The sequence below is a fragment of the Pocillopora verrucosa genome, chromosome 11 (genome assembly GCF_036669915.1).
Source record: "Pocillopora verrucosa isolate sample1 chromosome 11, ASM3666991v2, whole genome shotgun sequence".
NCBI classification, from domain to species: domain Eukaryota; kingdom Metazoa; phylum Cnidaria; class Anthozoa; order Scleractinia; family Pocilloporidae; genus Pocillopora; species Pocillopora verrucosa.
In genome coordinates, this window is record NC_089322.1 from 2,014,935 (window position 1) to 2,042,548 (window position 27,614).

At 38.9% G+C, this 27,614-nt stretch overlaps 3 protein-coding genes across 3 annotated transcripts; 1 reads left to right on the forward strand and 2 right to left on the reverse strand.

The window, feature by feature from the left end:
• Positions 1–2,604: 2,604 nt before the first annotated feature.
• On the reverse strand, positions 2,605–6,392 carry LOC131769417 (uncharacterized skeletal organic matrix protein 5-like). The gene is made up of 4 exons (XM_066158564.1): positions 6,178–6,392; positions 5,963–6,011; positions 5,007–5,139; positions 2,605–3,135 (listed from the first exon to the last, which is right to left on the reverse strand). The coding sequence occupies exons 1-4, from the start codon at positions 6,320–6,322 to the stop codon at positions 2,620–2,622; spliced, it is 843 nt and encodes a 280-aa protein (XP_066014661.1). The 5' UTR covers positions 6,323–6,392; the 3' UTR covers positions 2,605–2,619.
• Positions 6,393–18,136: 11,744 nt separating this feature from the next.
• LOC131768329 (uncharacterized skeletal organic matrix protein 5-like) lies at positions 18,137–20,203 on the forward strand. The gene is made up of 4 exons (XM_059084060.2): positions 18,137–18,335; positions 18,508–18,553; positions 19,115–19,247; positions 19,553–20,203. The coding sequence occupies exons 1-4, from the start codon at positions 18,191–18,193 to the stop codon at positions 20,066–20,068; spliced, it is 840 nt and encodes a 279-aa protein (XP_058940043.1). The 5' UTR covers positions 18,137–18,190; the 3' UTR covers positions 20,069–20,203.
• A 1,730-nt stretch (positions 20,204–21,933) lies between these two features.
• Positions 21,934–22,848, reverse strand: LOC136284470 (integrase/recombinase xerD homolog). Its single transcript, XM_066174812.1, has one exon. The coding sequence runs from the start codon at positions 22,846–22,848 to the stop codon at positions 21,934–21,936; it is 915 nt and encodes a 304-aa protein (XP_066030909.1).
• Between the last annotated feature and the right edge of the window lie 4,766 nt (positions 22,849–27,614).

Genomic DNA, 27,614 nt, shown 5'->3' on the forward strand with positions numbered 1-27,614 from the left:
CAATAAAAGCCACACAATCAACGATACCTTGGACCCTCCTGGGTGTAATACTAATAGTACCAAGAGTGGAGTTCCAGACCAATCCTAACCAAGTAATAATTTGCGTTGGTTCCCAAATTGACTTTTCGCTATTTGTTATAAATCCGGCTAAACGTATGTCGGAACGAACCCTACTAGCTATAATATTTGCCGAATTATAGTCGTCAGCTATGGACCAACCATCATCTAAAAATACCGCGATGTAAATACCGTTAGCCCTCCACCATCCAACCAAAGGGTGGAGTATCTTTGTAAAGATATAAGGAGTTACAGAAAGGCCAAAAGGAAGAACTGTGAAAAAGAAAAGGAGGGGCGGGTGGGCGGGAAAGCAGAATACAGCAAAGCTATATTGGTGACGCGAGAAGTGAAATAAGCATACGGCTACTGGACTATACAGCAGTACATGCTATGACACCTTACTCCCATGTGGTACAGAAATCATGCATACTTGACAGGTATTACGTAACAGTAATGCACACGAAGGTGAGATAGAAAAACAAAGTGTGAACACTGACGTTCTGTAATAAACTCCTATAGAAAATACATATTTATTTTCTATCTTCTTCGGTGGTATTTATGAAGAATTTCATTTTAAAAAATTGTCACCTATGATTTAGAAGAAATTACGACAAATACGCAAATTTGTAGAGTAATGATTGGATGAAATGTCTCCTGAAAACACATCGTTGTGAAAGGAAAAGAATGGACAGTTTTATTTTCATCAAATAACGACAATATATGATATATTCTTTGTTACAGTTGAATGCAAGATTAAAGAGCAGAAAAAATAGCCGCCGAATACACACAACATGAGCTTAGGAAAAAAAAAAAAGGAAAAAAAAAGTAGCCCAAAAATTTTTGTCCTAAAAAATGCCTTCATTGAGATCACCATTTTCAACGGCCCACCCCTAGAGTTTCGCATACGCGCCTGACTATCGCTTTTGACATCGGTCGCCTGGCAGGAATATTTTGTGCTGGTGAAAAACATAAATTGAACTTAACATTTATTGAACACGCAGCTTTGTGAAAGGAAAATGTTAAACATTTTTATTTTTATCAAATAAAAACCAAAAATAACGTGAACTCTGTTTCAATCGAATGCAAAAATCGTCGCACGTGACGGAACATCGAATGCTCGAAATACAGTGTAACAGTGCGTACAAGAATATTCATATTTAGAAACAAATTACAAGAAACTGAAAACTTATTGACGAAATTGATGTCTAGCTCACGTTGAAGTTCAAGTTCCGTCATAAACATTAATTATCACGTTTTAAACATTCATGATCCGTGCGGAACGAACGGATCGTTAAAATGACATGGCCAAAGCTTTAATAAAATTCACGGATCGTCAACACAGCCTTACGAGTCGTGAATATATTCGACGCACCATGGTACTGGACATGCGTGACCGAGGAGAGAGAAAATTGCGCGTCATCAATTTAATTTCTGACCACTTTTTTGTATATTAACAGAAATAAACTAATTTTGTTATTGTTGTGTGGTAAATACTCAAACAGTTATGCACCTCAGAGTCGGTGAAAGTCCTTGATATCTATCTCGCAGCTCAGTTAATAATATCCACTTCCATTCACCTCCACTTCGGTGAATAAATAACTCACCTGCATTTTTACTGGCACTGTGAATTGATTAATAACGGTAATAGGACTGAGTGGAGTCCAATTTCGTCTGCAATCATACGGGTGATTAACCAAATCGGACTTTGAATGTAGCCCAAATTGGACGACACGAAGTCCCGTTATCATTATAAATCGGGCTGGTGATAATCAATTACGTTCGAGAATTTATAGTTCTAGCTTTAATTAATTGCCTAACAATATCTTCAGGGCCAACTACACCTGCAAGTTCCTCGAAAGAAATATGCGACAAGGACAGGCAAGGAACGAGTGTAGGGTCAGGGCGGGTGGCAAATACACACTGAGAAATCGTTACATGGAAATTGTGCAAAAGAGATGATTTTTACAAAGCAAGAAGCGTAGAAAAAAACAAGTCAGGCTCTAACTGTGTTTGTCGCTTGTTTACTGATTGAGCTCGTAAAAAGGAAATGGAACTGCACGACGATTACGGAAGTCGGTCGAGTTAGGTGCTTATTCGACGAGATACTGGATGGATCAAAGATATGGTAAATATTTGCATTGTTTCTGTATTTTTTTGGTCTGGGGACACCCCCTTCCCTCCTATAGGCAATAAATAAAGAAGGGTCTCATATTCTCTGCCATTTATTTTGTGTAATTTTAGTTTTTAGAATTTGGCCCTTACTGAACGAATTATGTTGTCAAGAGAGGAAAAGCACTCATAAAGACGGTATGTTGATATGGTTTAAGGAAAAGTAACTTCTTGGAGGGAGTGAAAGTTATACACCTAAAAGACAGATTATTCTACAAATCAACTCAAAAATACAAGAGACAATATTTTAATTCATTAACCCACTTCTATTGTTCGTTTATTTCATAGCAGAAGCGAAACCCGACGTCTTAAATCCTCATTACTGAAATAAGAGCTTGATCATTGCTCCACGTCGCATGCAACTTTTTCCTTAAGCAGAGCAGTTCAGTGTCTTTACTGAACGAAAATGTATCCAAATGCCTTGATATTTTTGTCTCCGTTGTCCGGTGAATACAAGGCTCCGTTTCCACACGCGTTTTTGAATCCTGACCCTCCTCCACCAAATCCGATAAAGGAATCAGGGGAATGACAATCTCCTTCTTGATTAGAGATGATTCCAACTCGAACCCGAGAATGAACGCTACTACTCACCCGCGAATTGAAGCCTTCTTGATTACAGTTGCGCTGGAGGGAGGCATTGGGACCAATCAGCTTCTTCCATGCATCACGACCCAGCGAGGTAGCACGGTATTGACCGTCACCAATGAGGGCATACAACGAGTCTGCTTTCTGATGCAGTTGCAAGAACCTGGTTACTCTATCGACCTTCATTCCAAGGCAGATCTTGGAAAAGGACGTGCTCCAGTAGGTTGGTAACAGGGTCTCCAGGTGATCCAATCCGGTATCTCCATTTTCGGGAGAGACTGAAGACATTGAAGACCACACTTTTGAATCGTAATCAAAGGTTTGCTGCGAGAAAAAAGGACATTTTCAACTTAGTATCCAGTGCATTTGAGAAAAGGCAATTTTCAACCTAATGTCTATAGTACTCCGGGACTGCACCAGTATCCCTTCTCTTTGCTCTATGAGTGCTCATTAAACTCGCGCCAATCTCTCACCAGGTCAGGTGCCTCAATAGACGAATTTTCAACTGAATGTCGAAAGTAATCAGAGATTTCATTGGTTTTGCTTTACCTCGAATTGTGATTGGTCCAGAAATTAAAACTCGTGCCACTCAACCGATGAGATGTAAAACTAACACTTAACACGACTTGGTCGCCTGCGTTTTCCCGTGCTTTAGGCAGTTTGGTCGTTTTTACTATGAGTTCTCATTGGCTGTCCGGGATATTTTTCTTTCTTTTGATTGGCCGTTGTGATTACTTTGGTTTCGGTCTTACGGCACTGAAAAACTAAGCTGAATCGCTCATAATGGACGACGTTTCCGGTCTGTATGACAGAATCAAAGGCAAAATTGAAGAATTTGTAAGACGGCCAAACAGCTACGTTGAACCACGATCAAGACAATACATATTATCTTGCCACGATGCAATCACTATTCACGGCTGAAATATCAGACTCAGAAGTTATATACTTGACAAAAGTGTACAAAAGCAAGAGATTTAACAGGGACTCGATCCTTGACGTCGAATTGTATTACAAAGAGACGGAGACCTTCGAATTCTAAAATATATTTATTGGTGTCGGTGAAATGCCGGTGTCATTCACAAGGCGCAAAAAAAGGATTTGTAAAAGAAGTGCTTCGCCTCCTACGAATAAATTCGTCACACTCCACTTTTAATAAAAACATTCAGTGTTTCAAAATACGCTTAAATAATAAAGAATAATGAGAGGAAATTTTGGAGAAATGCATCTCTGAATTTGATCCAACCGGGAGGGAAAGGTTACTCAAAAACTTCCACGGAATTAGACTTGCGATGGATTATAAATGTTTCCCCGTTTGACGGTCTTTCAAGTGCCGAGAGGAACCTTCTGTTTGATTTTCCTGCGAAATGCTGTGTAGCAGGGCCTCAAAGGACTCGCTGTTTGTTTTCTTGCCTTATCCCAAGGCGTTTAGAATTGATCTAACAAACCATATAATATGGTGGCTTTCCATTGTGCAGGACGGCCTCTTTTCGATGGCTTTATTTTCGCAAACGCGGAATCAAACGACAGAAATATGTAGAAAATAGACGATAGACACTTGACGAAACTAGATGAGGGTATTACAAGCCGGTTCTCGATCATGGTTGCATAGTGTTAGTCGAATAATATCACACACACACGGTAGACTTTCCTTTTCTGTAAGTACAGATGATGAAATGATTTGGAGTGCAATTTGGTATTGGTAAGCACGAGGAAATTTTTCAAAGACAAGAAAATTGCACGAGCCCGCAGGTCAAGTGAAATTTGTAGTCTTTGAAAAATTTTCAAGTGCTTATCACGACAAATAGCAAGAGAAACCATGTTACTGCTTTTAATAATGTACATGAAAAAGAACATCAAAGAAGTCAAGACAGACGACTTTTAAAGCGTGCACGCGCTATTTGTAATTTGCATTCCTGTTACAACTTTGCACTCGTATTACATGAGAATGCATTTGTTTTCAGCCAATTAGAAGCGCAAGTAGATTATTATACAGGAAATACTAAGAATGTTCACTATGCCCGCATTGCATCCTGGTTGAGCGAAGACCTTTCATGTGCTCCATAAAACATTCACTGATTTAAGAGAGAAAATGGGAAACAAACAGGAGTGAGAGAAACGAATCAAAGTTTTCATTCGTTACATTCGAAAAACAATGAATTGGTAGGGTTTTGGAACCTTGAACATGTTTGAAATACCTTTGCACCGTCAGTCTTCATGACCAGCGTCCATCCCCCACCACCGCAGTCTCCAAGCTCCCCGCTCATGGAACAGTACACAGACACATCTTTATCGCCTAGCTTGAGGTCATACGCCTTGTTTGGGCTGGCACTAATAAGAGAGTATCAGTGTGTTATGTTCCTTGAATCCTACGCGGTAGTTCTTTGGAATGTCACGCAACGCAAAAAAGAAACAGCGCAGCGTGACATCGTAAAGAATACGTGCGGAGAAGTTTTTTCTTAGCTTGGCGCTATTGCGGTCAATGGGAATACTACTGAGATAAGCAAAATCAGGGTTAATAGGACGGAGACGTCTTAAAATTTCCAACGGGTGAGGGCTTGTTACATGTGCACCCACACAGGAGCTCAGAGCCGCGCTAGCAGGATATCAGAGAACAAAACCGACAAATCCAGTCTACTTTAAATTCTCTTGAATCACTCACACAATTCCTGGTATCGATTAGGAAAAATATAAATCACTAGATAAAATCCGGAACTCTCTGAGACATAATAGTACATAATTTATTCATCTTTCTTTTCTGAGAACAGTCAATAGTCAGCGCCAGGTTGGAAGGGGAAAGAGAAGGTGGGCGGGGGGGGGGGGGGAATGTCGGAGAGTTTGGGCGGAACACAGGGTTTTTAAAGGGCAACCGAGGGAGGGGGGTGGTCAGTCTACGCTATCAGAGTATAAAATGGAGGGTCATCAGATAACCACAGAGCCTGAGGGGGCTACAACTTGCATACATTATTCTGCGTTCAAATTTTGCATGCATGTTTTTTTTTTCTTTCTTTCTTTGTCTTTTGTTGTTTTTTTTTTCTAGGTTTTTATAACTTTTTTTTCTCTCGCGCATTTTCTTGTAGTAGGATTTTCACGATATGTTTGTTTGCTACCCACCCTCGCTCAGGCACAAATTTAACGATCGTTCGTTCCTTACCTGTCGTGGTCGTATATTTCTTTGCAGGAACTTCTGGACGGGACGGGCTCTACGGGTTTGAGATGAGAAAGCTATTAGGCAATCAATCATAACTGGATAAATGTGAATATTCCAAACTATGTTAACAATAACTTTTAATCCGACCAAAATTCAGAATCGACGGACCAACAAAGCAGTGACGTTAAAAACAACAGAAACGATCTTCTACATCTTACTTGGTTCACAGCAGTCCTGTTTCTTGTTAATCAGGTCCTCAAGATCTGACAACTTGTCTAATATTTGGCTGCAAAGTTTGTTTTTCTTGCCAACAACAGCACCAATTGCGAGATAAACCAGAAAGATGAGCGCACAAAGTTTCATCGCTTTCGACTTCTCACACTGTCTTGAATACCACTTGATTTCAGCCAGACTCGACGATAAGTGAGGAAGTTATAACAAACGCCAAATTATATACACATAAATCGCCGCTGACATTTACTACAATTTCACCGTACTCGAGTTTATAGTCAAGCCTTATGCTTTGTTGCGAGAATTTCTACATTCATCAGACTTTAACTTTAATCAACTGACCGATAGCAATTCTGATTCATAGTGGTATTCATGCTGTAGACGAAATTCGAATAGCCATGGATACTGACGACTGGAGAGCCAATGTAATTTGTCAAATCTTTCAAGCCAAATGATAATGAAAAACGTGATGCATGTAGGCCAAAATTAATGCGACACGTGAAATTTCCTTTAAGGCGAGCGTTATTCCTACGTAAAGTTAGGTAAGAAATTTATCAAATCTTTCAAGCCAAATAATGATGGCAAACGTAATGCGTGTTTAAGGCCAAAATTAATGTGACACGTGAAATTTCCGTTAAGGCGAGCGTTATTCGTACGTAAAGTTATGTAATTCATTAAATATTTCAAGCCAAATGATAATGGAAAACGCGATGCGTGTTTAGGCCAAAATTAATGCGACTCGTCAAATTTCTTTTAAGACGAGCGTTATTCGTACGTAAATTTATGTCGTAATTCATCAAATCTTTCAAGCTAAACGATGATGGTAAACGTCATGCGTGTTTACGCTAAAATTAATGAGACAGGTGAAATTTCCTTTAAGGCGAGCGTTATTCGTTCGCGAAGTTATGAATCAGCGTGAGGCGTGATTTGCTGCCTGAAATACAAGTGACCCGTGAATTTCTCTTTCATTTCGTGAAAATCTAAATAGCACACGAGTTTTCCTTTTGAATTTGTGACGTGTGAATTTTCTACAATTCGTGCGTGAAACGGGGTCAGGATTTTCCAAAATGATTAATGGCTTTCGGTAAACTAAAGAAATGTAACTTTAATATTTTAAGTGTAGCCAAGGTCATTATGATTTAAAATTCATATGAAGATCACTCCTTCCGTTGAAAAATCACGAGCCTTGCAATTTTCCTATATGAGTTCATTGCAAACTTTTCTTTTTAATGCACTGATTTCGGTTCATTAGCCTCGGATTCTTTTCCCCAAAGCTCTCGAATTCTCAGATCTGCTCTTAAAGCTAAGGTTTTCAGTCAGAAGATAGTTAAGCATGGCTTGACGCTCTCTCAGTTTGTGTCTTGCGGAAGTCTCCGCTCCCCTTAGCAATGTGAAAGGAGCTCTTGTATATCTCCGCACACATGGACCGTGTGCATCGAACCCAAGAAAGAACCGGATATATAGTATTTTACTTCCACTACGAAAAAGCATTTCATTGCTTCAATTTTTTTCAAATTTTTCCATTGCCTTATGTAATAGCATATGATCGCTGTCGTTTGAAAAAATTGGGATATGGAAGCTGATGTATCACAAAAACTAACAGTACGAGTATCTTTTATTTCATTGCAAAACATATTGTTATAAAACGACAACGACATCACCAGTTGAAAGATAAACCAGACCTTTATCAGTGCAAAACTTGCAGTTTCACTGTTTTGACTGACTCTTGCTTTTAATCAGACTACGCGATAACTAGAGAGGCTGTTGAAAACTTCGGCCAAAAGCCAGGTAATGATTTGCCTCATACAAGGCATCACCCGCCTTCAGGCCAGCTTAGCGGATGAAAATGCAAGGGGCTTAACGTCGAGGCTAGTGCCCCGCATGCAGCCTTCAGATGCATCTACTTTTCCGACACCACAGAAAAATTCAACAAGAAATGGCTTGAGGAAATTCTGGTAGTTCAGAGAGTGGCAGAGACATAATGCATAAAAAAATTGAAGCGTTTAATCGCCTCTTTCTAAACTTCCTTTCGAGACTTTCTCAACGAATTCGCTTGCTCCCAGTGAGCAGAATAGCATTTTAAAAAATCACTGCGAATTATCCCGAGGTAAGAGAAGAAACAAGGTGATCACAAGTAAAGTTTAGGGAGACCTCTGGATTAACAGTACGGCTCTCCCTCTGGGTTTTCTTTAAACTTCGCCGCAGGACATTGCTAAAATAACAAATGAATAAAGGGGGTAAGTTTCAGTAAAGAAACTGTGGTGCTGCGTCGGTGGGAGAGTATAGCGGGTAATTTAGTGTTAACAACTGAGTTGAAAACGTAAATTGGCTAGAGTTCTTGCGGAGTTGCGGAGTTCTTGACGTGTGATGGATGTGAAGATGAATACGCAAAAACGCAAAGACATAGTCATTAAAGCGGCCCACAAAGGCAAAGCAAAACCTTAACTAATTTATTCCTGTTCTCTCGTCACCATATTCCCACCAATAGCGTCGCTCCACTTTCTGCATATAAACCCACACACAATCCGCTCGAAACGTCAGCTTTTTTTACCCCTTACGATGGCCAATTTACGCTTTCAACTCAGTTGTTAACACTAAATTACCTGCTATTGTTAAAATAAGATGCGTTACATTGTAAAACCTAGCAGCATGTGCGTCCTCTAAGGACCTGATCCCGCAAGTTCAACTACTTAAATATTCGTTGTCGGTCACCATGTGGATTTGACTGAGTAAACGTCTCAGTTTCTTATTCTGGTTGTCTCTCTTCTTATTACAGACATTATAATATTTTCTGCCTTTTCTTTTTTTTCCCATAGCACTCATCATATTTCATTTTTCTTTTCTGACTGTCTGATTGGTTATTTTAACCCCATATTTTGCATAAAGTGTTTTCCCTGGGGACTTCTCACGCAAATGAAAATCAAATACTTAGGATATTGAGATTCTAGTCTAAATATTCTTGTTACTTTATCAAATATCAATCCTGTATGAATAGCCACAACGTTAAACTCGCTCAAAAACCTTTTCAGACCTAAGGGCATATTTTCGCCAAACCTAAGGATCCTGACACTAAAGAACAACGAACCAACACTATATAATTCTATTCTGTGCAATGCCTGTGATCACGAGTTTATAGGACAGATCAAACGTCAGTTTGGTACGCGTTTCAAATCTCACTTAGCAACAAAGCAACTCTAAGCCAATCAGACCTCATTCGAATGTTCTTCATTATAGTTACGACGCGTGCGAGCGCTGCTTTTGCTTTTTGAAAGCGAAACAAACATGTGTTTAATTCACTTTTCAACGCATAGTTTTAAAAAATATGGCTACGGATCTCAATCATGGCTAATAAATATTCAGGAAAAAATGGGATTAGAGAAAAAGTCTGGATGATCGAGAAATCCGGATAATCGAGGTTCGACGGTAGCATCAAACCATGTCTGATTGTCCACCTGGTTGCCTTGTGAACTTTAATATAGACTTTATAACACTGCTCGTCTTCTCATTTTTTCCATTTTGTCACAAAAACATGGTTTTTTTTCGTAAGATGTCATAATTTCCTTTTTATGAATGTCTGATTTGCTATCTCTACTCCATACTTTGTACAATGTGTTTCTCTGGCGACTTCCCATGCAATTGAGTAATCAAATTGGATCATGATTGTAAGTCAGTTTTGAGATTCTAGTCTAAACATCATTATTACTCAAAATGCTCGATCATATATCAAACCTTTTTAGAGCCAACATAAATTTTATTGAAAATAAATTTGCCAAGCAAATGGTATTTCTTATGAAAATTTGAATGTTTACTTACTGTCAGCTGTGGTGTTAAAACAAAATGCTTGGGGAAGAACTTCCCTTTTTGATCATTTAGATAGAGGTTTATTTTATTGCACTCAGACCAAACTTGTTTATTTTAAATTTGTTGGCTTTTGCGACCTAAAAAACATGGCTTATGACCGGAGACGGTCCGTATGGCAGAGTACGGACCAAGTAAGAAACAATCAGAATTCTCGGATTTACGTCAAGACTACCCCGCTATATAATGAATCATAAGCAATTTTACTTATTTCTGCCTCCGGCCCTCTGCTAAGGCCTGGCCCGATTGTTCTTGGCAACGAAAACAAGGCTCTAGTAACCTCGAGCGATTTTTGCCTTTCTGAGCAATTTTTCAGCTACTGTTAGGTTAAGAGCACATATCAAGCACGACAAAGTCAACGATTTCCTAAAAAAGTTCGACCTATGCAATTTCGTAAATGTTTCGCCGGCCCATTGTCCAATATTAGAACGGGTAATCGACAAAGATGGTAAGATAGCTGTCTTTAATAATTAACATCTATGTGAAAATATCAGGAATTTAGGTGGTCCTTTTGAAATGCGGCCTAGTTCGCCCGGCTTTGAACCGAGAGAAGGGAGTTCGAATCTCCCAAAAACCTTCACGTTTAAAATATACATATACCTTAGAAATTGCTCCAGAATAATACATGGGCGCGCGTAGATATAGAATTTCTCTTCGAGTGTTTAACTCGATAGTTCAAGAGTGAGCGCAGCGAACGAGTGAGATGTCGAGTTGAACACGAGAATAGAAATTCCATATCTACAATCAACCATGTTATCTACCATATCTACAAGCAACCATTTATCATATAAACACAATAGCCCTTTACTGAGAAGAAAAGTCGACTTCATTAGTGAATAAAAATAAATGAATCCATAATCCTCGAATAACAATCGTAGAGTGCGTTGGCGCTTCCTTGCCTAACAAAACATAAAACTGAGAAGGTACGTGAAAAATGTGTTGAATCATGATTACAAAAACAACAAAGGTCATAATTTCCAATTTACAAAATTCTCATTTATTGACTTTGTCCTTAACGACAGAAGAAGTCTTTCAGGTAAACGGCTGAAATCGGCCAGTGGCAAATCTTCCAGTTGTCGATTTTCATTCTCAGCCGAGAGAAATGCTAACACGATACGGATACGGATGTTTTAGTTTTTTAGCCGCCATAATCCAAGAAAGCTCCGACAAACAACTTGTATTGAGAATCGTGAAGAATGGTGCAGGGGTATGGGGATAATATCATCCCTACACCAATTTAGTTCAAAGATGATTACAAACCATCCCAAAACCAAGGATAAAGAAGGTGATTGTAGATAAACAACTTTCAACACCAAGAAGAAAAATAGAGCAAACAAATAAAGTTCTAAAAGGATACACCAAATCATTTGAGGCAATATGAGACACAACAAAACCATGTAAGACATAATTAAGATCCTTCAACACAATTGCAAAACACAGGCAAAGCTACTGAATTTAATCTTAAAAAACAATTAGATGAAATGAAAGGCTTTAAATTTGTTGAAATCTTGAGAATGGTATTTAATAAGTTCGATGGGGACGTCACAATCACTAAAACAGCTTATTTCAAAAGTAAAACCAAGACGGTTATTAATGAAAATGATATTAATCTGGATTTATTAGATTCAAGCCAAGAGATTAAAAACAAGATCCTGGTAGGATACCTGAAGGCTCCAGTTGGACTATTAATTCAATCGATAATCATTATCTCAACATTATTAAATACAACCCCCCAAAAGGATCGTCATCTTAAAATACCGTCAGAACTTAGAAATTTCACAAAAGGATTGATAAACCTCAAAAATGAAGATGATCAATGTTTACAATGTTGCCATATCAGACATTTAAATGCACAAGGATCAGTCACTTTAAAAACGCCGGCATATGTAGGTATGTGTATTCTTGATCTTTCCTAGACGTTAACGTACGATTCTCGTTATAATTGTATTGTAAAGAAGTTTGGTGACAAAGCAAAATTATTATTCACAGACACAGTCTCGCTGACATATGAAATTGAAATTGAAGATGTTCATCAAGATTTTTGGAATGATGAGAATAAATTTGACAATAGCGACTATCCTGAAAATTCCATATTTTGATAAAACAAACAAAAATGTAATGGGCAAGTTAAAAGACGAGACTTCTAGTATAGCAATTACTCAATTCGTTGGCTTTAGATCAAAATGTACTCTTATAAAAACGATAATGAGAAAAGTGATAAAACAGCTGAAGGAATAAAAATTGTCATAAAGAAGACTATAAAAATGTATTAACAAACAAACAAATGCATCATAAATTGAAAACCATTGGGAGCAACAATCATCAACTTACAAGTTATGAACTAAATAAATTGTCACTCAGCTGCTTTGATGATAAACGATACATTCATTTAGATAGTATAACATCAAGTACGCTTCTGGACGTTACAAAATACAAAACTGAAATAATAAAAACAATAATGTTACCCCAAAGTTGTGGTATAACATTAAACAACTTCCGCAAGCACCGTTCATTTGATGTGTCTATAGAACCACCACTTCTCTAATCTTCCCAACTCTTCAGTAATGAAGAGATTTGGATGGGTTTCGACATCTTCAATCTGAAGACAAACTTCACTGACAAACGTTTCTGGTAATCTTTCTTTAAAAATCAGCTTTTAATCGGTACCTCACGCTGACTCGTAATGAGTGCAGTCCCTTGCATGGTTTCCTTTTCAGACACCACGCCTACCTTTTATTTTAAATTACCTTAACTACATTGGATTTTTTTCTGTTGTCACACAAAAAAGGATTCGCCACTTTGCTTAGCGTTATTGTAATAACATAGATATTAAGTTTTTTTTCATCTTTTAAAGTAGGTAATATGTTTGGTGTGAAAGACCCGATCCCTCGTGTGTGGTTCAAAAGTTTTTATGTGTGGGCTGTAATGCTTGCTTTGTCGGTGAAACCTCTCGGCATTTATCCACACGTGTGCGTGCGCACTCGATCAGTGATAGGTCCTCTCACAGTTTCGGACATTTACCAAATTCTCAACAATGATTAGTGTTTTAGCACCTTACATCGTATTTATTTCCGCACTCCACGAGGCTCCGTTTCCGCACGCATTTTCGAATTCTCCACCAAATCCGATTCTGGAATCAGGGAAGTTGCAATCTCCTTCTTGATCAGCGATGATTCCGATTCGAACTCCCGAGGTATTTGTCTGAGGGAAAAACCTATTGAAAATTTTACACGGATGTGTTTTTTTTTCCTTTTTTTCAGGCGCAATCCTGTAGCAGCGTCGAGAAAGTTGATACATGATTTTTTCCCTTTGTTTCTGCGCTTCTTGACTTGCATAAATCGTTTTTTTCTTTGATTTATTGTCTTGCAAAAAAATTTCTGTGTATTTCCCACCCTCTCTCGGCCCACAAATTTAGCGATTGTTCTTTACAGGAACGTGACCGCTGCCCTGAAGAGATCATGAGAACAACTTATTGTGACGTTAATCGCTAGAGGTAGATTCAGCCTTCACATTACGTTTCCTGGTTATTGTTTATATGTGGTTTCCTTATCGCTCTGACGAAGGGCTAACGCTCGAAACACCAGCTTTTAAACTCTATACGGTGGGCAATTTACGTTATCAACTTAGTTGACAATGCTAAATTACCCCATTATACTCCGGCTCACGATGCAGCATCACAGTTTCACCACCGTTTTGTCCTGTGGCTTACAATAACGGAGGCTATGGAAAATAAATTAAGAGTAAAAGTCTGTGAAAATAATTTCGAATGACCTTCCGATGACTCGTTCATCATTTTCAAATTCTAGAATTCCGACTTCTGTGAGTTGTGATATACTAAGAATGCGTGTGAAATGTCGTGGGAAATTTGAATTATGAACTTTCGAAATGGCCCAATGATAAATTTTAATGTAACCGAAATTCAAAACCGTGAGACAAATGTAAAGCAGCTAAGGGAATGCTGAAACAAATGAAACGATTATTTTAAAACATTACCCAGTGTTCAGCAGGATGACTTCCTCAAGATATGACTACTTTTCCATCATTTTTGTGAAAATTTTCTTTCTCTGGCTTACCTGCAGCAGCGCCAATGGCGAGATAAACCACAAAGATGAGTGCGCAAAGATTCATGGCTGTCTTTTTACTGTCTTGAGTACCTCCTGATTTCAGTGAGACTCGATAATATCTGAAGAAGGTACGGTATACCACAATTTAACAACCAACAAAACGTTAAATTGACATTCGCTACAACTTCTCCTTACCTAAGCGCATTCTTTAGCCTTATGCTTTGTTGAGAGAATTTTTACCTTCGTCATACCTATCTTAAAAGGATGTTTGTAGCACTTTTCTGCAACCATCTGACCGATATAAATTCTACTTAATAGTGATATTCGTGCTTAAAACTTATAATAAAACTGTCCTCCTTACAGTTCAATTCCCTCCTTGTTCCCGTTTTGAGTCAATACCCTTTCAACCACTCTTAGAAGAGAATCTCTAAGTAACAACAGAAAAAAGTTTCAAAGAACAGAAAAATATACAAAGGGGAATTTTTTTTTTCTCAAAACTTTTCCATTGATTTATATTTGGCCGAACACTGCGTTGATCAGACGAGCAGGTCACATACAGGGAATTTTTTGGAGCGAAGTAAAGTTTATTGATCGTGACCCTTATTAGTACACGCGCAGAGTCAAAAAGGCAATTCATAGAAGACTTCACCCTAACAACATCAACAGGGATAGCGGAATATAAATTCCAGAAGCGTGGATGCCCACGATTAAAAAACACAAGAACAGAAAAGCCGTGCGACAGCGGACCGGCGAGGGAGCAAATCTACCTATCTACCTATCCTCTCGTTACCAGAAGACTGTGATTGGTCAAGCCTCTTCTCCTGCGCGGAAGGTTTCCGTTGGTGTTCCTCAGGGATCCATTCTCGGTCCATTACTATTTGCCATTTACATCAACGATCTACCCAAGGTCCTTCGGAACACTACGGTCACCTTATTCGCTGATGACACTGCTATCTACTGCTCTTCTCAATCAGCCCGTGACCTACAGACCATGTTGAATCAGGATCTAGACAGGCTAGCTCAGTGGCTCTACGAGCATAAACTTACACTAAATATCTCGAAGTCTAAATTCATGCTCATTGGCGGTCCAAGGAAACTTAACACCTTAGAAGAATTCACATTAATAATCAAGGAGAAGGAGTTAGACAGAGTCAATTCGTTCAAGTATCTGGGCGTAATTATCAATGAGAATCTGTCTTGGACTGATCATGTGGATTACATTAAGACCAAAGTGTCTCAGAGGCTTGGCGTTTTACAGAGAATAAAACATCTTCTGCCAAGAAATACAAGGGAACTCTTTGTAAAAGCCATGGTGCTGCCAATCCTTGATTATGCAGATGTGACTTGGGGGGATAAATCCAACACCACTCTGATGAACAAGATCCAATTACTCCAGAATAAAGCAGCTAAATTAATTTTAGATATGCCAAAGCATTCATCAGCAACAGAAGCTCTTGATCTACTTGGTTGGGATACATTGGAAAAAAGGCGAAGATCACATCGTCTATTTTTGGTTTTTAAGTCCTTGAATGGACTAATTGATTGGAATTTTAATTTTAATCATTTTAAAGATATACATGATTATAACACTCGTTTTAATAACAACATTTGTAAACCACAATCAAAGCGTACATGGGGTCAGCATCGGTTTGTTTGTCATGCAGTAGATGACTGGAACGCTCTCCCAGACGGCATTAGGAACATTTCCGATTTTTCAGTTTTTAGACGTCTTGTTAAAAACATGTAGTCTCTTCTATTGATTATACCCTTTTATCCTATTCTTGATAACCATATTTATATTTTCTGTTATCCTTACGTTAGATTTATGCAGGGCCTCACTGAAAACCACACTTTGTGACGTGGGCTCCCTGTCAAAAGATCTTATTTATTATTATTTATTTATTAATCACTGAGTGAAACAGCAAGGATCAAAATGCACCAATCAGAGCTGTCGAAAAACAGCTAATCACAGTAGAGCATCATGCTTTATAACATCACGCATGACCAGTCGACCTCATCGCCTGAAGAAGACTAGCAGTACGCAGTCGAATCGTCGCGATCTACATCACAAGTGACTTCATCGTGAGACAAACGAAAAAAAATAGCTTTTATTGTTATTCACTACGATGAATAACCACAGCCTTTTTTACGAGGGATTGTTCTGATAGCGACTTTTCAAAAAAGGACTTTTTCTGCAAAAACCCCGTGAAAGTTTCCATAACTCGGGCATTCAACTTTCAACTTGCACGTAATTTTTTATCGCGCCATCAACATTTCTCCTTTCTAGCTATCTGCTTTGTAACTTCTATCTCAGTAGTTTACATACTAAAGAGCTAAGCCGTAATTTTCCAAACGCTAGCTCTTAGCTCTAAGAAGTGGAAATCTAGCATCTTATTTTGACTTGCTCAAAGTAACATTTCGGCCACCGAACTTTTAACAATTGGTTCATAAGTCAGCGTGCGTTCATCGAGTTATGAAGCACGCGGGAAGTTTGGAGAGCACGAAAGATGCGTAAGAGTTTTCTCGAGGGATTTGTTTGCTGAAGTCATGAGCGTGCACAATAGGAATATGAAGCACGCTCGCTCAATTGAATTTGATTAGACAGATTTACTGGCCATGTTATAATGAAGAAATGTAAACTGGTTTCCTTGTTTACATAGCTTGATGTAAACACGCGAGAGGTTGGGAGAACACGAGATAAGCGTAGGAAACCACGACGCGAAGCGGAGTGGTTTCCAGCTTATCGAGTGTTCTCCCAACCTCCCAAGTGTTTACATCAGGCTATGTAAACACGGAAACCATTTTACATTTTCTTTTCTAATAACTAACAAAGGGGAGCGAAAACCGTGTTTACATACGCTCATGTAAAATGGTTTTATGGTTTTTTAATGGTTTTTTTCCCAAGTGTTTACATCAGGCTATGTAAACACGGAAACCATTTTACATTTTCTTTTCTAATAACTAACAAAGGGGAGCGAAAACCGTGTTTACATACGCTCATGTAAAATGGTTTTATGGCCAATCAGAGCGCGCGTACTATTTTAATTATTTTATAATTAATATTGCCTCATGTAACGTTATTACAAAAAAAAAAGACATCCCCTACCTAGTGAAGTTATCTTGTTCAGTTTTAGAAGTGGTCTGCCTCAAAATACGAAAGTCTTAATACTTAATACATCTTATATACACTTTAGATCAAGTAAAATGCTGTGCGCACACTCGCCTAATATTCAACGCCTGATATATCACTTTTCCAAGCGTAAGTTAAAACATGACTCATTTGACATGAACAATGGAAAAAGTTGTCACAATGGCCAATTTAAAACTTCAAATAAACAGTAATAATCCCCTATATCATCACTTTGTTTTTGACAGTCGATCATTGAAACAATACCAACAAACTAAGTTTACCTTTTCTCACATCTTTTGTTTAACAATTGCACGCCTCCCTTTCGTAATTGTAACTCTTCTTAACAAAGCAGAAAGAATTTTTAAAATTCATTTCCAAAAAGTTACATAAAAGTCCCCCGCCCCCCAACAATGTTGAAATACAATTTTGATCATTATGCTAACCCCAGGAATGTTGTCACTCATTGTCATCCCAGAAGTGATTATCACATGACAATCTAATGACTAATTTCCTCGGGAAACTCCCTCATATATTACATCATCAACTTCCTGTTTTTGTGTCACCCAATGGAAAAATGCCGTCAGATCATATTGCTATTCTCCTATGGTATTCCAACGCTTTGTGATAAAAAAATGACTCCTTAAAATGATGCCATTAAATGATTTTATCAGATAATTTTATCAAATGATTTCATCAAATGATCTCATCAAATAATTCCATCATATAGAAAGTAGTATAGAGGGTTGGCATTTTGTACAAGATCACTTTTTCAAAGTGCTTTGGTACCGCAAACTACTATACTACATAAACACAAGTAAAGAGAAATTACGGTAGATGTCAGAGGCTATTCATGTGTTTATAAGTTGGCGTTTGTTATAACTTCCTCACTTATCATCGAGTCTCACTGAAATCAAGTGGTATTCAAGACAGTGTGAGAAGACGAAAGCGATGAAATTTTTTGCGCTCATCTTTCTGGTTTGTCTCGCAATTGGCGCTGATGCTCGCAAGAAAAAGAAACTTTTCCGCCGAATATTGAACAAGTTGTCCCATCTTGAGGACCTGATTAAGAAGAAACAGGCCTGCTATCCGCCAAGTAAGATGTAGAAGATCTTTTTTGTCGTTTTAACGTTACTTTTACATCACCGCTTTTTTGGTCCGTCGGTTCTGAATTTCGGCTGGATTAAAAGTTATTGTTAACATAGTTTGGAATTTTGCTAGTTACCCAGTTATGATCGATTGCCTGATAGTTTTTCTCATCTCTTCAGAGCCAACACCCGCAAGTTCCTGCAAAGAAATATATGAAAAAGACAGGTAAGGAACGTACGATCGTTAAATTTGTGCCTGAACGAGGGTGGGTGGCAAACAAACATATCGCGAAAATCCTTCTACAAAAAATTGCGCACTGGAGGAAAAATAATGTACAAAGCTAAAAGCGCAAAAAAAGAAAAATAAATAAAAAATAATTTATGCCAGTTGAGAATTCCACATCTCTTCCCCTTTACATGTAAGGATCAGTGTGAGTGATTTAAGAGAGTGTAAACTCGGCTGGATTTGTAGGGTTTGTTCTTTAATATCGTGATGGTGCAGATCTGGGCTCCTGTTTGGCTACACATCAAGAGCACAGTTTAAATACCTAAATAGCCTTGTAACAAGTCTTCACCCGTTGGAAATTGTGACATGTCTCCGTCCTGTTAACCCTGATTTTGTTTATCTCAGTATTATTCTCGCTGACCGTAATAGGGCAGAGCCAAGACTTCCCCGCGTATTCTTTGCGATGTCACGCAGTGCTGCTTCTTTTTTGCGTCTCGTGACATTCCAAAGAACTACCTCGTAGGATTCAAAGAATATAACACTCTGATGCTCTCTCATTAGTGCCAGCCCGAACAAGGCGTATAACCTCAAGCTTGGGAATAAATATCTGTCTGTGTATTGTTCCATGGATGGGGAGCTCGGAGACTGCGGTTGTGGGGGATGGACGCTGGTCATGAAGATTGATGGTGCAAAGGTACAGTGGAACCCCTCTAAACTGGTGTACACCCTTGGGACCGTAGTTTTTCAAGAATGTCGAATGAAAACTTTGACTCGCTTCTTTCACTCCTGTTTGCTTCCCATTGTCTCTTTTAAGTCAGTGAATGTTTTATAGATCATATTAAAGGGCCACGCTCAACCAGCACGCAATACGGGCGTAGTGGACACTCTCAGTATTTTCTGGCGCGAGTTTGATGAAGCACTCATAGAGCGAAGTGAAGCAAAACTGGGGCAATACCGGATTAGTTTAGACACTAACTTGAAAATTACCTCATCTTGCAGCACAACTTTAACTACGATTCAAAAGCGTGGTGTTCCAGGTCTTCAATCTCTCCCGAAAATGGAGAAACGGGGTTGGATCACTTGGAGACCCTGTTACCAACGTACTGGAGCACGTCCTTTACCAAGATCTGTCTCGGTATGAAGGTCGATGGAGTAACCAGGTTCTTGCGAGTGGATAGGGCAGCAGCCTCACTGTATACCCTCATTGCTGATGGTCAGTACCGTGCTACCTCGCTGGGCCGTGATGCATGGAAGAAGCTGATTGGCCCCAAAGCCTCCCTCCAGCGCAACTGTAATCAAGAAGGCTTCAGTTCGCGGGTGAGTAGTAGCGTTCATTCTCGGGTTCGAATTGGAATCATCTCTAATCAAGAAGGAAATTGTCATTCCCCTGATTCCTTTATCGGATTTGGTGGAGGAGGGTCAGGATTCAATAACGCGTGTGGAAACGGAGCCTCGTGGGGTCCAGACAACGGAAACAAAAATATCAAGGCATTTGGATACATTTTCGTTCAGTAAAGACGCTGAACTGCTCTGCTCAAGTAAAAAGCTACATGCGACATAAAGCATGCTCTTATTTCAGTAATGGGGATTTTAAATGTGGGTTTTTGCTTTTGTTGTTAAATGAAGGGAAAATAAAAGTGGGTCAATGAATCAAAATAATGCCTCTTAATTTCTGTGTTGTAGTTACTCGAAGGAGAATATTTCCTGTAGGTGTATAACTTTTACTCCCTCTAAGAAGTTGCTTTCCTTAAATCATATCAATACACTGTCTTTATGGGAGCCTTTTTTTTTCTTGACATCATAATTCGTTCAGCAAGGGCCAAATTAAAAAAAACTAAAATTGCACAAAATAAATGGAAGAAAACGACAGACCTCTCGTTATTTATCGCCTGATGGAGAGGGGCTGGGGTCCTCAGACCGAAAGATGCAAAAACAATGAATACACTTACCATATCTTTGATTCATCCACTATGTCGTCGAATAGGCGCCTAACTCGACCGACTTCCGTAATCGTGCTGCAGTCCCATATCCTTTTTAAGGGCGCAATCAGTAAACTAGCGACAAAAAAGTTAGGACCTGATTTGTTTTTTCTGCACTTCTTGCAAAGCAAAAATCATTCCTTTTGCAAAATTTCCTTGTAAAATAATTTCTCAGTGTGTATTTGCCACCTTCTTGGCCTCATACTACCGTAGTTATTGAGTTATAAGGCGCACCGTTTTTTTCAAGAAATTCCTAATTTCTACTAAAAATTACCAGCAAAGTTTGGGTGCGTCTTATAGGCGAATATTTTCCCGAAAAAAATTTTTTCATCACAGTTACTGGTACGATTTCAAGCAAATAAAAGGATACACAGTGTTGGTCATTGACTTTTATAAGTATGGTGGTTCTGAAAAGACGAGCGAAGTCAAATTTGCATAGATATGATACGTGCTCGAGAGCACGTGCTCAGTAATTTGACACGTCACAAAACAAAACGAAAATAAACAAGCGAAGAGATAAATACCTTCATCCATCCAGCCTTCTTTGTGCACTGAGACCTGCATTCTCGGCGGTATGTTGATTCTTGTTTAATCAAGGCTTTTGTTTGTGCGCGTGGTCGCGTGTGCGACAATTCTGCTTTTGTTAATTAATAGTAAACTATAATCAATACGCGACTTTTTCGCTTTTTTGTAAGTTTATGAGGGAATTTACAATAAACTTGACTGATCTTTACTCCCCAAACAACGGTGTGCCTTATAACCAAGTATTTTAGCGATATTTTCAGTTTGAAAACATGCAATGATGAAGTTGCCGAATTGGGGGTGCGTCTTATAGCCGAGTGCGCCTTATAACCGAATAACTACGGTAGTTTCTTATTTTGTCGGAGACTGGGTCCCAACGTAATTAAGTTTTGATTGACACTTCACGTAAGTTATCATGGTTGTCGCTTTTGAAGGAGTGTTTTTTCTTAGAAGAAGGTGTAAAAAAGCACTGAGTGAAATGGAACAAAAAAATTTAAACTAGGAATGGTGTTTTCAAAGCCCTTCATGCTGGAGGGCCGGAGAGGAATAGATCATTTCATTTTAACTCACTGCGTTCGCACACATGAAAATTATTTTCTAAACCGTTAAAGGAACTTGCACAACACGACAACCACAGTCAAATGGGTTGGTAACTCACGGAGAGCCAATATAAGCTTTATTACTGTATTCGAGCACTATGTGTATAAATGGTCACATTGCTTTTTGTCCCACAGAAATACGATACGCGAAGCTATATCCTCATTAAGCTAGTACATTGCACAATTCATATGATACGGTTAAATTATAGTGAAAGCACTGATTATAATCATACAAACTAGGCTGTAACTATCATCACGCGTGGAAACTTAATGATAGCAATTAAATACCTAGGCTAGATGAAACTGAAAGCCGTGCAGATATATCTTCTTGAATATACAAGTCTTTGGCGTAATCGGATTTCCACCGCCCGTGTAATTTTAATAACCTGTCTGATACAGGGCCGCTAGGTGAATTTACGGCAGCGGTTGCCCCACCGGACCTAAGACTGTGTAACCCAAAAAGTTTGGAGTCGTAACCTAGAGCCTTGAGAGCTTCCAAAAAGATTTCTCGACACCTAGAATACGAAATTCCTTTGTTCCCTAAAACATAAGTATTATAATTTTTCTGAAATACTAACTGCTTGATTAGGAGACCGTCTGCATTATGGTCCATTCTTGCAGCAGACATATACCTGAGGACCATATGAACTGGACAAGTGGCATTGTCCGTTCTAGCAATAATAGCTTTATTACCTTCCCTGTAGACATCTGTTTTACTACTTGGTATAACAATGGACATATGGTCATCTGCGAAAGTTATATGCGAAGCTTTGATATTTGCTAACTCATTGAATCTGAAGAAACCTGCGAAACCTAAGAGGACTATGACTGAAATTCGCAGATCTTTTAGATTAGCGTCTACCTTGCCATGTTTAGCAACTATTCTCTGGACCATATCAATAGAGAGAGGGAGCTTCCTATTCTTCCGTTGTGTGCCATTACGTTTCGCAGCTTCAACAACATTTCTACACACTCCGGTTTTCAAAGGATTATTACTACAAGTTACGTCTACTACATCGTGTAGCCAAACTAATGCAGCATAAGCCATACTAACAGTGCTGGGAGAACCAGACTTCCTGTGAAGTTGAGACAAATAGGCCGCTACAACAACAGGCTCTTGTGGCAAAACGAATTGAGCCTTAACATCATTGCACCAACGCATAAATTTTTGACACTCAAGTAAATATCTATTCATCGTCGAAGGTTGTCTGGCCTTAAACTGATCAGTAATGAGGCGCAGCTTGAAGGGAGCTAAAGATCCATAGAGACTTGCTCAACAGGACTGAGCAGAGATGGCCTGTTGAGGAAAACAAAAGGAAAAAACACATAACAGAGGGGTGTAGAGGTGGAACAATCTTACTCACTGATTCATGGCTAAAAGGGAATAAGTACTACAACCCGGGTGCTATTAGTTCTCAACACCACTACATTCATTAAATGAAGATCAAAAAAGGGCAATAAATAACACAGCACTATTGGAGTGCTATTCGTTGTCGACACAACTTCTGCACATTGACACTGGCCGAAAAGAAATAAATACCTCAACACTGGTAAGGTGCTACTCGTTGTCAGCACATCTACCTGATATAAAATGATCAAAGTGAAATAAATAACGCAACACTGCCAAGGTGCTATTCGTAGTCAGCACAAATTCCACTCGCTAGATTGTGGCCGAAAGGCCAACCTTTCAGATTCTTACCCCGAAGGAACGAAATTCAATCTTAAAGCCACTACATATCCCGGAGTATTTGGCGAACCCAGAATAGAATTGTGATTTCGCCCGTGCGTCAAAGCTTGAGGCATAGACAAAACTCTTAAATCCTGGATGAAACTGCAATAAATATTGGTTAACAGGGGCCAAAACACGGCTGACTTCCACAGTGGAACAATAAGGGTGCCCTTGGCTCCTTGACTATATATATAGGCAAGCGTTCTGGGAATAAGATAAACTGGCGGAACTAACCAGCAGTTCTCAACTTCCCACGACTGCATAAATGCGTCAATGCCCGACGTTTCCGGGTTCCAAAATCTAGAAAAATATCTGGTGATTTTTCTGTTGTAATACGTGGCAAAACAATCCACCGTGTGGGGACCCCAAAGACTATCCAAGTCTTTGAAGACGTCCTCAGTGACCTGCCAATTGTCAAAATCCACCAGTTTGCTAATAAAATCTGCCCTGGTATTGCCATCTCTAGGAACCCATTCAATATCCAAATGAATGCTGTGTTCGTAACATATCTTGAATATTCTTAAGGCAATCGTGTGTAACTCGAGATTCATGCTACCGACCTCAACGATTTTGGCAGTGGCCTGGTTATCGGTATACTACTTAATATGTGATGAACTTAAAATCGGAAGGCAAGACAGAAGTGAGAATTCAATTGCACTTAATTCTCGCCACGTAGAACTTCTACTCCTTTCGTCCTGCGTCCACATTTTGTGGCAAATATGCTCGCCGTCATTGATATAAGAAACAGCTCCGCAGGCAATATTACTAGCATCTGAAAAAGTTACTTTCTGAGGTTTGCGGAAAACAAAGCAATTTTTATAATTGCGTAGATGGATATTGTTCTTCCAGAAAACGATTTCATCCTTACAATACTCGTCTAAAATCATAGGTGTATCCCAATGCTCAGCAATAGCAATTGTCATCTGACAGTGTCTGGTAGTAATTCTGGGTAAATTTCCAGTAACCGGACATGTAGACATAACTTTCCCGACAAATGATGACAATTGTCTAGCCGCAATTGTGCATTTTTGAGCTTCAATAAAAGCCACACAATCAACGATACCTTGGACCCTCCTGGGTGTAATACTAATAGTACCAAGAGTGGAGTTCCAGACCAATCCTAACCAAGTAATAATTTGCGTTGGTTCCCAAATTGACTTTTCGCTATTTGTTATAAATCCGGCTAAACGTATGTCGGAACGAACCCTACTAGCTATAATATTTGCCGAATTATAGTCGTCAGCTATGGACCAACCATCATCTAAAAATACCGCGATGTAAATACCGTTAGCCCTCCACCATCCAACCAAAGGGTGGAGTATCTTTGTAAAGATATAAGGAGTTACAGAAAGGCCAAAAGGAAGAACTGTGAAAACGTAAAACCGCGTCTCCCCTTGAAAATCCCATGAAAAACCTAAGAATGTTTGATGTGGTTGGAAGATCTCGACGTGATGATAGCCACTCTTAAGATCAAAAGAAAACATATAACCATTCTTGCGAAACATAAGAGAAGCAATTTTCCAATCATCGTACTTAATCCTCAGTTTCTTAATGAAATGATTAACATATCTTAAATCAAGAATTAACCTTTTCTTTCCATTAGGCTGAACGGAAACCGACAATGGATTGACGACATGGGGTTTGTAAGATAATTGCTTTATGCGTTCGGACTCCAGTAGCTCAGTGATAGAATTCTCTACGAAATCAATATTTTTCAGGGCAGAAGCGTTGTTCTTTGAATAATATGCAGGCGGCACATCCCAGAAAGGCAAACGATAACCAAATTTAATTACGTTTAATATGAAGGATGAAGCACCTAAAAATACCCAAAATTCTAAATTTTTCTTTAAATTGCCCTTTACATTGTAATTCCGTCCTAGATCTTCGTCAATTTCAAAACGATTCAGTACCTGAAGTACGTCCGTAAACTTGTCGAATTCCTCATGAATGTCCGATTCCCTTAAGTCCGGTTCCTGAAGCGTTTGTGGTGGTGGAGGCTGGGGCAAAGGCGGTTGGCTTGAACTGGCCGAAAGGGCGGGGATAGAAGCTGGAGGCCCTGCAATCTTTGGCCCAGTGACCTGGCCTTCCGCACCTGAAGCAGTCCCCATGTGCATAAGAGCTTGGACGGCCTGCGGGTGTCAAGATGGGACGAAAATATGAATAGTTAAGTAACGACAAATAACAACCAAAGAACAAAACTTGGTCATTAACACAAAAGAAAAGGAGGGGCGGGTGGGCGGGAAAGCAGAATACAGCAAAGCTATATTGGTGACGCGAGAAGTGAAATAAGCATACGGCTACTGGACTATACAGCAGTACATGCTATGACACCTTACTCCCATGTGGTACAGAAATCATGCATACTTGACAGGTATTACGTAACAGTAATGCACACGAAGGTGAGATAGAAAAACAAAGTGTGAACACTGACGTTCTGTAATAAACTCCTATAGAAAATACATATTTATTTTCTATCTTCTTCGGTGGTATTTATGAAGAATTTCATTTTAAAAAATTGTCACCTATGATTTAGAAGAAATTACGACAAATACGCAAATTTGTAGAGTAATGATTGGATGAAATGTCTCCTGAAAACACATCGTTGTGAAAGGAAAAGAATGGACAGTTTTATTTTCATCAAATAACGACAATATATGATATATTCTTTGTTACAGTTGAATGCAAGATTAAAGAGCAGAAAAAATAGCCGCCGAATACACACAACATGAGCTTAGGAAAAAAAAAAAAGGAAAAAAAAAGTAGCCCAAAAATTTTTGTCCTAAAAAATGCCTTCATTGAGATCACCATTTTCAACGGCCCACCCCTAGAGTTTCGCATACGCGCCTGACTATCGCTTTTGACATCGGTCGCCTGGCAGGAATATTTTGTGCTGGTGAAAAACATAAATTGAACTTAACATTTATTGAACACGCAGCTTTGTGAAAGGAAAATGTTAAACATTTTTATTTTTATCAAATAAAAACCAAAAATAACGTGAACTCTGTTTCAATCGAATGCAAAAATCGTCGCACGTGACGGAACATCGAATGCTCGAAATACAGTGTAACAGTGCGTACAAGAATATTCATATTTAGAAACAAATTACAAGAAACTGAAAACTTATTGACGAAATTGATGTCTAGCTCACGTTGAAGTTCAAGTTCCGTCATAAACATTAATTATCACGTTTTAAACATTCATGATCCGTGCGGAACGAACGGATCGTTAAAATGACATGGCCAAAGCTTTAATAAAATTCACGGATCGTCAACACAGCCTTACGAGTCGTGAATATATTTGACGCACCATGGTACTGGACATGCGTGACCGAGGAGAGAGAAAATTGCGCGTCATCAATTTAATTTCTGACCACTTTTTTGTATATTAACAGAAATAAACTAATTTTGTTATTGTTGTGTGGTAAATACTCAAACAGTTATGCACCTCAGAGTCGGTGAAAGTCCTTGATATCTATCTCGCAGCTCAGTTAATAATATCCACTTCCATTCACCTCCACTTCGGTGAATAAATAACTCACCTGCATTTTTACTGGCACTGTGAATTGATTAATAACGGTAATAGGACTGAGTGGAGTCCAATTTCGTCTGCAATCATACGGGTGATTAACCAAATCGGACTTTGAATGTAGCCCAAATTGGACGACACGAAGTCCCGTTATCATTATAAATCGGGCTGGTGATAATCAATTACGTTCGAGAATTTATAGTTCTAGCTTTAATTAATTGCCTAACAATATCTTCAGGGCCAACTACACCTGCAAGTTCCTCGAAAGAAATATGCGACAAGGACAGGCAAGGAACGAGTGTAGGGTCAGGGCGGGTGGCAAATACACACTGAGAAATCGTTACATGGAAATTGTGCAAAAGAGATGATTTTTACAAAGCAAGAAGCGTAGAAAAAAACAAGTCAGGCTCTAACTGTGTTTGTCGCTTGTTTACTGATTGAGCTCGTAAAAAGGAAATGGAACTGCACGACGATTACGGAAGTCGGTCGAGTTAGGTGCTTATTCGACGAGATACTGGATGGATCAAAGATATGGTAAATATATGCATTGTTTCTGTATTTTTTTGGTCTGGGGACACCCCCTTCCCTCCTATAGGCAATAAATAAAGAAGGGTCTCATATTCTCTGCCATTTATTTTGTGTAATTTTAGTTTTTAGAATTTGGCCCTTACTGAACGAATTATGTTGTCAAGAGAGGAAAAGCACTC